Source organism: Pinus tabuliformis, chromosome 8, assembly GCF_031772625.1.
Source record: "Pinus tabuliformis cultivar Carrire ecotype Pingquan chromosome 8, CPIR1, whole genome shotgun sequence".
Lineage (NCBI taxonomy): Eukaryota > Viridiplantae > Streptophyta > Pinopsida > Pinales > Pinaceae > Pinus > Pinus tabuliformis.
Genome location: NC_142294.1, coordinates 1918066320 through 1918078127, shown reverse-complemented (window position 1 = coordinate 1918078127; position 11808 = coordinate 1918066320). Strand labels below are relative to the sequence as shown.

At 48.1% G+C, this 11808-nt stretch overlaps 1 protein-coding gene across 1 annotated transcript; it reads left to right on the top strand.

The window, feature by feature from the left end:
* Positions 1-6014: 6014 nt before the first annotated feature.
* Positions 6015-6647, top strand: LOC149244149 (inactive UDP-glycosyltransferase 79A6-like). The gene has a single exon (XM_089371447.1). The coding sequence runs from the start codon at positions 6015-6017 to the stop codon at positions 6645-6647; it is 633 nt and encodes a 210-aa protein (XP_089227573.1).
* Positions 6648-11808: the final 5161 nt, after the last annotated feature.

The following is an 11808-nucleotide window of genomic DNA, read 5'->3' as shown; positions in this document are numbered from 1 at the left end:
TTTATACTGTGCAATTGTGTTCATCATTTATAATTGTTGTTGATAATGAATGTGTATGGGTGTTAATTGGTATAAAGGCACATTAATAATACTTGGTTGAGAAACACAAACTAAGTAGGAGTAAGTGGTTAGGCATAGTCCACGAACATAAGTATTGGTGAAAAGAAAGTGTTCGGTGCTGCCACACCTCGCTAAGAGCGGTTGAAGGACTACTGCCGGCTTGGGGGCGCGACACTGGGGATCCTAGTTATTGGTTTGTAACGTTTACCAACACCTATGGGTTTTGGTGTAACGGCAAACCTCCACAAAATAGGAACTCCTTGTGGTATGATGGACAACCAGATTAGAAAGAAGAATCTTCATTTTCTGTTGTTTCCCTGGCTGGCGCAGGGCCACATTAATCCCTTTCTATAGCCCTCGAAGGCTCTTGCAATCTACGGCCACACAGTCTCCTTTCTCTCCACTCCTGTTAACATCTCCAGAATTAGACCTTCCCTGCAACTTCAGGAGTGGCATTGTAACACCCTATGGTCGATGAGCGACTGGGCGCGCGCTCCGCCCGCTCCACAATGCGACTAGGGCATGAAATGAACAGCAAGCGACCAAAGGTGTGACATGTTTCTATGGACGAATTGGCATTCATGAGTTTATAGGGTGAGTTAGAGGAGCTCATCCACGAGCCGAACAAGAGGCGTAAGGCAAACGATGAATGGATTGGGGGCGGTCCAGCGCCATGGGCGGGCCGACCTGCCAAAGTTTGATGAACGCACGCCATTGGAGATATGTGGAAGGGTCGGCCAAGAGCGCGACCTCCATGCAAGGAGGCATATAAACAAGGCGAAGATGTGTGGCATTTTCACCATCAAACTTGGCTCGATCGAACAAGGAAGAGGCACAAAAGTGAAGATATAGCCGCAGCATGGCGTAGTTCTAATGCACCCGCACGATGAGCAGGATACATGAAGACTTGCGCAGTTTGAATTTCGGTTGGGGCGGGTGGAGGGTGCGCTAGGGCGCCCACCTGCCGGAATATTATCTGCGAGTTTGGGTTGTGTTGGGCGTGGGTCGTGCACAAGCGCACCCCCCGTTTGACAAAGAAACTTGTGTTGTATTGTCTTTTGGGTGAAGTCATGGTGAGACCACCGTGCGCTCTTGCACGGGTGGGCGCCCGACTTGGATATAAACGCTAGTGGAGCCAAGCTCCCCATCATTGTACAAACTCTCTCATATATAATAAAAGATTACTCTTGCATATGATTGTGTTCAAGCTACTATTCTATAATGTCTTTATAATAATGGTTTATGCACATTAATATGTTATTCATATTTTATGATGAATGTTAAGGCATAGTTCGTAAAGTAATATGACAATGGTGAATGTTAATTACTTAGGCAGTGCCGCACCCGGCCAATTTAACGAAAAAAGAATTAGGGGCGTGACTGGTGGTATCGGAGCTGATTCAGGGTTGAAGAAGCTTGACGAAGCAGGTTCACAGGGAGTGGAGCCGTTGCTTGATGAACGCAGAGAACAGACATGTATGTAGGGAAAAGTTATGGAGAAATCATGGATTAACAGTGTGGGTTTCATGGACTTGATGGTTCATGGAAAGACCATTCAAGCTCTAGTGGACACGGGGGCCACTCATAACTTCATGACGACACGGTTGGCAAAAGAGGTTGGACTGATGATCTTACCATCGAATGTGGAAGTCAAGGCAATGAGCTCTAGAGCTAAAGTGGCGGGTTTTGCACATGAAGTGCCCGTGCAGATAAAATACTGGAAGGGTCAGTTGGACTTCACAGTGATGGAGATGAATGACTTCGATATGATACTCAGACAAGATTTCTTGAAGGGCAACAGGGCTATTGTTGTCCCCTTCTATGATGAGGTGGTTTTGGTTGGACAGTCACAAACTTGGACTTTGACCACTCATAGGCAAAGGAGGGAAGTCAAGGTGCAGCATGTTTCGGCACTGAGTTTAGAGAAGGATATGAAGGAGTCAGATATGGAGACATATGTGGTGATGTTCAAGGATGTCGAAGGTGATGGAGTGGGGACGCCTGTTCCAGCCGAGATTTCTTGCTAACCAAATATGCGGATTTGATGCCTGATGAGCTACCAAAGAAGCTTCCACCAAGGCGTGCAGTGGACCATACCATTGAGCTTGAGCCAGGGAAGCAACCCCCGGCTAAAGCACCTTATCAATTGTCAGGACCTGAGTTGGAGGAGTTGAAACGACAGCTAAAGGAGTTAGCTGATGCAGGTTTCATCAAACCTTTAAAGTCCCCTTATGGAGCGTCGGTATTGTTCCAGTGGAAGAAGGATTCGAATGAGCTACGGATGTGATGTGATTACCGTGCACTAAACAAGCAGATGGTAAGGATTCAAGGAACAAGTTTCCTTTGCCATTGGCTACTGATTGCTTTGACAAGCTTGCGAAAGCCTGAGTGTTTTCCAAGCTGGACTTGAGGCATGGGTATTATCAGGTGCAGATAGCTGAAGGAGATGAGAAGAAGACCGTGATAGTAACAAGGTATGGTAGCTTTGAGTTCCTTGTTATGCCATTTGGGTTGTGTAAAGCTCCTACTACGTTTTGCACTTTGATGAATGATGTCCTATGACCATACTTGGATTCGTTCATAGTAGTATACTTGGACGATATAGTGGTGTTCAGTGACAACATGGAGGATCATAAGAAGCACTTGGTGATGGTGTTCGAGGCAGTGAGGGAAAATCAGTTGTTCTTGAAGAAGTCTAAGTGTGTGTTCGCTCAGACCGAGATTCCGTTCCTTGGGCATATTGTTGGTCAAGGGTACATATGGATGGAGCTGAGCAGAGTGAAGGCGATCAAGGACTAGGTTGAACCAAAGAATGTCCATGAGATCAGGGTGTTTTTGGGCATGACCAACTACCAACGGAAGTTTGTAGAGGGGTACTCCAAGGTAACATCGTCACTGATAGACCTATTGAAGAAAGACAAGAGGTGGAGTTGGACAGATAAATGTCAGAAGGCATTTGATGACTTGAAGAAGAAGATGGTTATAGCACAGATACTGAAGTTACCTGACTTCAAGAGACCGTTTGAGGTACACACTGATGCTTCAGATCTTGCCATAGGAGGGGTTCTTATGCAGGATGGGCATCCGGTGGCATACGAGAGTCGGAAGTTGCAGGATAGAGAACGGAGGTATCCAGTCCATGAGAAGGAGATGACTGCAATCATTCACTATTTTCATGTGTGGAGGCATTACCTGATTGGGAAGCCGTTTGTTGTCAAGACTGACAACATTGCAGCAAGTTATTTTGCATCACAACCGAAGCTTTCTGCGAAGCAAGCTCGTTGGTAGGACTTCTTGGCAGAGTTCGACATGACTATCGAGTATAGACCGGGAAGACACAATGCGGTAGCAGATGCCCTTAGTAGGAAGGGACAACTTGCAGCATTGGAAGGAGAAGACCGGGCAACTAGGAGTAGGAGTCGAGTTCAGATGTCAGAAGAGATGCAGAATAAGCTCAAGGAAAGTGTTGAAACTGATACTTTGGCGCAGAATATAGTGAAGCAGATAAAGGAGGGGAAGACACGAAAGTTCTTTCTACGAGACGGGTTCTTGTTCTTTGGAAACCAACTCTATGTTCCAAAGTCATCTGGGCTCAGGAGGCACCTTTTGAAGGAGTGCCACGACTCGCCATGGGCTGGCCACCAAGGGATGCGACGTTCTTTGGCATTGTTGGAAAGAGGATTCTTTTGGGAAAAGATGCGAGAGGATGTAGGGGAGTATGTACATATGTGCATCATTTGTCAGCAGGACAAATCAGATACTCAGAGGCAAGGAGGACTGTTGCAGCCTTTACCAATTCCTGAGAGACCATGGATGAGTGTCTCGATGGACTTCATCACTCAGTTGCCACAGGTTTAGGGGTATAATGGGATAATGGTCGTGGTTGATCGTTTTTCCAAGTATGTTGTCTCTGTTCCAACAAAGATACCGTGTGGAGCCAAGTGGACTGCGGAGTTATTCTTTAAGAACATAGTGAAGTATTGGGGGATGCCATTAAGCATCGTGTCGGATAGAGATCCGCGTTTTATAGGCATATTTTGGACCACATTGTTCAAGTTAGTTGGGACAGAGTTGTTGATGAGTTCGAGTTACCATACACAGATAGATGGACAGACCGAGAGGATCAACGCATTGCTCGAGGACTACTTGAGAAATTATGTGACGGCTGATCATAAGAATTGGCTTGAACTCTTGGATATTGCTCAGTTCAGTTACAATATTCAAAAGAGTTCTGCAATGGGGTATAGTCCATTTGAGTTGGTGAATGGGCAGATGCCGGTTGCACCACATAACGTAGTGACAGGAGGTTTTTTTAGGAGTCCTCATGCGAAGAAGTTCATGAAGGCTTGGGATGAGACCTTGGAGTTGGCACGGTTGCGCTTGCACGAAGTTGCAAGGAGAATGAAGAAATGGGCTGATCGAGGAAGACGGGATGTGCACTTTAGTGTGGGAGATATGGTGTTTCTCAGGATTACCGGGGAGCAGTTTCAGCCAGCCAAGGGGACTGCGAGCAAACTGACATGGAAGTATGAGGGACCATTCCGAGTGAAGAAGAGAGTGGGGGAAGTTGCTTATGAGCTGGAGCTTCCGCACCATATGCACATGAAGCATCCGGTTTTTCACATGAGTCAGTTGAAGAAATGAAAACTTGATGCTGATCATCCAGAGAGGGCTGAACCGCCAAGAGGACCAGCCGAGATTGTGGACAAGCCAGGACTGGAATTGGATAAGATTCATAGCTTCAGAACTACAGGGATTGGTTGCCACATGAAGCGGGAATTTCTTGTCAGATGGAAGAATGCAGCGGAGGAAGAAAGCTGGGAATCAGAGGACTCACTTTGGAGATGGAAGAAGAAAATTGAGAAGTATGACAGGACGCTTCTGAGGAAGTTGGGATTGTCGAGGGCGACAATGATTTCGAGTGGGGTAGGATGTAACGCCCTGTGGTCGATGAGCGACCGGGCGCGCGCTCCGCCCCCTCCACAATGCGACTAAGGCATGGAATGAATAGCAAGCGACCAAAGGCGTGACATGTTTATGTAGACGAATTGGCATTCGTGAGTTTATAGGGTGAGTTAGAGGAGCTCGTCCACGAGCTGACCAAGAGGCGTAAGGCAAACGACGAATGGATTCGGGGGCGGTCCCGCGCCATGGGCGGGCCGACCTACCAAAGTTTGATGAACGCACGCGGTTGGAGATATGTGGAAGGGTCGGCCAAGGGCGCGACCTCCACGCAAGGAGGTGTATAAACAAGGCGAAGATGCGTGGCATTTTCACCATCGAACTTGGCTCGATCGAACAAGAAAGAGGCGCAAAAGTGAAGGTATAGCCGCGGCGTGGCACAGTTCTAATGCACCCACACACTGGGCAGGATACATGAAGACTTGCACAGTTTGAAGTTTGGTTGGGGCGCGGGTGGAGGGTGCGCTAGGGCGCCCGCCTATCGGAATATTATATGAGAGTTTGGGTTGTGTTGGGTGTGGGTCGTGCACGAGCGCGCCTGCCCGTTCGACAAAGAAACTTATGTTTTATTGTGTTTTGGGTGAAGTCGTGGTGAGACCACCATGTGCTCTTGCACGGGTGGACGCCCGACTTGGATATAAACGTCGATGGAGCCAAGCTCCTGGTCATTGTACAAACTCTCTCATATATAATAAAAGATTACTCTTGCATATGATTGTGTTCAAGCTGCTGTTCTATAATGTCTTTATACTAATGGTTCCCGCACATTAATATGTTCTTCATATTTTATGATGAATGTTAAGGCGTAGTTCGTAAAGTAATATGACAATGGTGAATGTTAATTACTTAGGCGGTGCCGCACCCGGCCAGTTTAACGAAAAAGGAATTGGGGGCATGACAGGTAGGGCCGGATCGATCTGCTCGAACTGCCATTGCCGCCCACGAAAGGCCTGACTCTAGGGGCGGAATGCACGGAAAACATCCCCATAGAAATGCTGTTTGAGCTCCAGAAAGCCATAGATGGCCTGGAGAAGCCGTTCGCAAGTCTCCTCAGGCAACTCTCGCCCGACTACGTTGTTCATGACTTCGCGCAGTATTGGACAAAGAACGTCACTGCTGTGATGCGCGTACCGTCCGTCTATTTCACGGTGTATTCGCCGACGATCTGCTGTCATTCCCTCCTCCCTTCCAGGTTATTGAACAAGGAAATAACCGCCAAAGAGGTGGCGGCTCCGCCGCCCGTATTTTTGTGTTCGGTGATCTCGTTCAGGCTGTACAAAGTGAGGGATATGTTAGGTATGCTTGTTGGAATACCCGGTACTGTTACTCCGCCATATCGTCTGGCTAAATTTCTGCAACGATGCGTGGCCATGGCCGTGAAATCCTGCTTTGAGGAGGACGATAAGTATATTCATTATTTCCAGGAGACTATTGGAGTTCTCGTGCTCTCTGTGGGCCCACTCATGCCCGTCTCTAAGCCCGGTCTGGACCATAGTTACCAAATTCGGTCGACCAACAGGAGGAGCACCCACAGGCCGACCAACAAACATAGCAGGCCGACCGATGGTTATAGGCGTTTGGAGGATGGCCAACGAAAGTTTAAGTGTATTTGCGATAGAGGTTGAGGGCGTGGGCAGGTTGGCTGGGTAGCCACGACCTCGCCCTGCCACTCATATATATTAGTGATGCATGGATGTCATTTCCACCATCACTCATCACAACGAACTCACTCAACATGTGAAAGAAAAGGTGCAGGTCTAGTGTGAACGTAGCAAAGAAGAGGAAGGCGCAGTTTTGGTGATGCGGCCGTTCTTGGGCAAGGTCGCACAGAGATACCACCGTTTCTTAGTTTGGTTGAAGGACGCGGGTAGAGGTCGCCCGCTGGTTGGAGTAGGGTGTGCACGGGTGTGGCGCCTGGGTTGTGCGAAGGAGCGCCCGACGGTGAAACGAAGGCGTGGGCATCCGGTTTGTACGATGACTTGGCACAGGTTCTTGGGTGACTCGGGTGAGCACCCGCCCGTCGTGTAAGTGTGCACGGTGTGACTTTTGGTGAAGTGTTGAGATTGTGAACGGAGGTGCGACTCATGCAGAGGCGCCCGTGTGTGGCGACTTGGTTACGACAAGTTGCGCCCAAGTTGGGCAAACAACACAATCGTGCGACGAGGTGAACGAAGGGTTGGTGAGTCGTGTGGTGACCATGCAGAGGCGCCGACGAGCTGGGCAACCGAGTTTGCCGAAGATTGTGAAAATTTTCTAAGTATGAAACTTGGAGTTTCCAAGTATACTTGTAAAGCTTTGTAATATTGAAAGACTGTATAATATATTATCGGGCAGACTCATTGTTCAGGGAGTTGCCCCTCCCTTTATACTGTGCAATTGTGTTCTACATGTATAATTGTTGATGTTAATGAATGTGTATGGGTGTTCATTGGTATAAAGGAACATTAATAACACTTGGTTGTGAAACACAAACTAAGTAGGATAAGTGGTTAGGCGTAGTCCACGAACATAAGTATTGGTGAAAAGAAAGTGTTCGGTGGTGTCACACCTCGCCTAGAGCAGTTGAAAGACTACCGTCGGCTTGGGGGTGTGACAGTTGGTATCAGACCTAGCCTGAAGACTTGGAGGAGTCTTCAAGGAAGTTGGGTGAAGCACTTGTACATACACTTGACAGTTGGTGACAGGTACTTGCAGGTGAAGGAAGCTGATTTCACATACAAGTGGAACAAGGGCTGGTTCATGTTTTGCAGGGAACTTGGAGAAGGCTGAAATGCAAAATGGGGGATGATCCTACGACAGGTGAATCTAGCCATAATGCAGAGGAAGTCTTTCGGTACAAAGTGTTGGAAAAAATGGGTTGATGGAGTTCTAATTGGGTTTCGATGAAGGCTGAGAACATGAAGATTCGGGAAAGCTGTTTGGAACTAAGGAGGGAACTTGAAGAACTCAAGAGCCAATGCAGAAGTACGACAGATGTTGAACTCAAGGAACTTGATGAGGAGATCCGACGAAGTGGTCTTGGTCTTCAAGAGCTCTTGGATGAAAGAGCCCGGTTAAGGAAGAAGAGCGCCATGGTGGAAGCCGAAATCAAGCAAGTTGAGGAAGAAATAAAGAAGCAGCTTCTTGTTAAGAAGATCGTTGTAATTGAGCAGGAAAAGCTCGACTACATTGACAGGCTAGGAACTCACTACTGAGATAATCCAGAGGATGTTCGGAAGCTTAGTTCTATGGAAGTAGTCAATGGGTACTTGGTTGGTGCACTTAAGCAGAATGCGATGGAGGACAAGCTTGAAGGAAGTCAAGCTAGACCAGGATCGAGTTGCTTAGAAGAGCCAAGCAAGGAAGTGAAGTACCTTAGGAGGAATGTCAAGTTGAATCACAAGCCAATTGACACTTCTGAGGCCGAATTATTGAAGAAGGTTGCTGATGTGAGACAGAAGATAAAGCCGACAAAAGGAGGTGATTCCTTGAAGCTGAGTTTTGTGCAGGTGACCGTGAAGGGCAAGAGATTTGCAGCTTTGGTAGATATGGGAGCTACTCATAGCTTCTTAAGCAGGAAAGCAGCAAAGTCTTTTGGGAAGAAAGCAAAGATGGAGAGGGAATGGAGTGCTTTAAAAGCAATCAACTCTACCATGAAAGCTGTTATTGGTGTGATGGAAAACACTTAGGTAAGAGTGGGATCATAGTTTGGTAAGTTGGACTTGAGGGTCATGGACATGGATGATCATTCTATGGTGCTGGGGAAAGATTTCATGAGACTTGCACAAGTCATACCAATGGTGGACCGGGACATTCTCTTGATCACAGCTGAGGGAAGAACCATGATGGTTCCGATGAATAGAAGGAGTTGCTTGGGGTATAGACCGAGGATGAATTGTATGACTTTGTATCCCAAAGATCCTAATGTGAAGCATGAGGATGTGGAGCAAAGAGGACTTGGGAGTATGACTCAAACAACGAAGGAAGAGAAGCTAATTGACTTCGTTGCAAAAGAGAGGAGGAATGAAGTAAGTGAGAAGGCAATCTCACGAACCTTGAAGCACTTGACAAAGACATCTTCTACTGGTGATATTCACAATGGAGTTGTGAAAGAAGGGAGTCCGAGTACTACTTCAGAGGCAGTGGTTGATGAGGATTATGGAGGTAGAGATCCTACTGGTATAGTGGATTTTTGCAGGTATGCTATGGGCATATATGACTTTTAGTTGACGAAAGCCAAGCTTGGGGAGCTTGGGTGTACATGTGAAGAGATTGAGGCTATGCACAGATACTTGAGGACACAACATCAATATGATACATGGGTAGATGAGAGTTAGGGAGGAAACTTCCTGGCCCTCCTTTCTCTATAGACAACCTTGGAAATGGGTTGGTGCAGGGACCTTGATTGGAAGGGGCTGCACCAACTTAGCAAGGGGCCTTGGGAAGAGGCTTCTTTATGACAGATTGCAGACTTGGATGCAGATGGCCAGATGTTGGGATGGAGTCTACATGGGTTGGACATCATGGACAACTAGAGTCATGGACATCAGGTTGGAGTTATGGAGCATGACAGTTATGCAGGGACATTATGCGAGAGCATGTGTAGAGGTGTCATTCATGGACATTCTATAGGGAATGCCAAAGCAGAGGATGTTGTGCAAATGCTGTTATGACATAGAGATGTATGAGCCAGTGGAGAGGTTGTATACTCTTATGCAACAAGACCATGGGCTGAACATGTTGCAGATGGGATGGAGTTTCCATGGACCTGAGCATGGGAATTGGACAGATTCTTGATGAGTCCGAGATGTAGCAGAAGTCAGGGAAAGACTGATGGTGGCATAAGGATGTGCATTCTTATGGTTTGGGCATATGGTTAGATTAGCTACCCAACTAGTTCGAGTCATGAGGGGTACCAGTGTGCAGACAGATGTCCGTATCAGGTGGAGTATCTTGACAGGCAGCCTACGGAGGGACGACACATGATGGAGATGGAAGTTCTACATATGTTGCAAGGATGTTTGCAGTATGTGGAGGAGTTGACATCATGGACCGAGGATGAGACAGACATTGTTGATCTTGGTGGATGGCTACCAGGATGGTATGTTGTCGAGGACGACAACGACTTCAAGTGGAGGAGGATGTAAGGACCTGCAGTCCTTGCGCGCGCTCCGGCATGAAGTGCGATGACAAATGGACAAAGTGCGAGCTCGGACCATCAACGCAGAGGTGATATGTTATAATGCGATGCGTAGGAAGGGAGAGCGAAGGCTATATATATGTGTGGGAGCGTGGAGGAGCACCCACGGGCTAACCAACAAACGTAGTAGGCCGACCAATGGTTATAGGCGTTTGGAGGATGGCCGACGAAAGTTTAAGTGTATTTGCAATAGAGGTTGAGGGCATGGGCAGGTCGGCTGGGCAGCCACGACCTCGCCCTGCCACTCATATATATTGGTGATGCGTGGAGGTCATTTCCACCATCGCTCATCACAACGAACTCGCTCAACATGTGAAAGAAAAGGCGTAGGTCTAGTGTGAACGCAGCAAAGAAGAGGAAGGCGTAGTTTTGGTGATGCGCCCGTTCTTGGGCAAGGCCGCACAGAGATAGCACCGTTTCTTGGTTTGGGTGAAGGACGCGGGTAGAGGTCGCCCGCCGGTTGGAGTAGGGTGTGCACGGGTGTGGTGCCCGGGTTGTGCGAAGGAGCGCCCGATGGTGAAACGAAGGCGTGGGCGCCCGGTTTGTGCGACGACTTGGCACGGGTTCTTGGGTGACTCAGGTGAGCGCCCGCCCGTTGTGCAAGTGTGCACGATGTGACTTTTGGTGAAGTGTTGAGATTGTGAACGGAGGTGTGACTCGTGCAGAGGCGCCCGTGTGTGGCGACTTGGTTACGACGAGGTACGCCCAAGTTGGGCAAACAACACGATCGTGCGATGAGGTGAACGAAGGGTTGGTGAGTCATGCGGCGACCGTGCAAAGGTGCCGACGAGCTGGGCAACCGAGTTTGCCGAAGATTGTAAAATTGGCTAAGTATGAAACTTGGAGTTTCCAAGTATACTTGTAAAGCTTTGTAATATTGAAACACTGTATAATATATTATCGGGCAGACTCATTGTTCAGGGAGTTGCCCCTCCCTTTATACTGTGCAATTGTGTTCTTCATGTATAATTGCTGATGTTAATGAATGTGTATGGGTGTTCATTGGTATAAAGGAACATTAATAACACTTGGTTGCGAAACACAAACTAAGTAGGATAAGTGGTTAGGCATAGTCCACGAACATAAGTATTGGTGAAAAGAAAGTGTTCGGTGGTGCCGCACCTCGCCTAGAGCGGTTGAAAGACTACCGCCGGCTTGGGGGCGTGACATGCTGGATTGGCTGGACCGGTAGAGGCCATCATCTGTGGTGTTTGTGTCGTTTGGCAACGTTTTTGTCGATAGAACAAGCCCACGAACTAGCACTAGGTTTGGAGGCGAGCGGGCTCCTGTTCCTCTGCTCGCTGCGTGTTCCTCACTTCTTCGACAACGCCCAGGAATATGCCCTGGAGCTCCTTCCCGAAGGTTTTGAGACTCGAACACAGGACCAGGGTCTGGTAGTCTGGGGTTGGGTGCCGCAGGTTCAGATGTCTCTCACCCGTTGGTGGGTGCGTATCTGAGCCACAGTGGGTGGACCTCTGCCATGGAGGCGCTGACCTTCGGAGTGCCTCTCGTACTCTTGCCAGTAAAACTTGATCAGAGCTTGAATGCCCAGCAAATAGCGTCCGAACTGAAGATGGGGATCGAGGTTGGCCGGGGAGACGACGGCT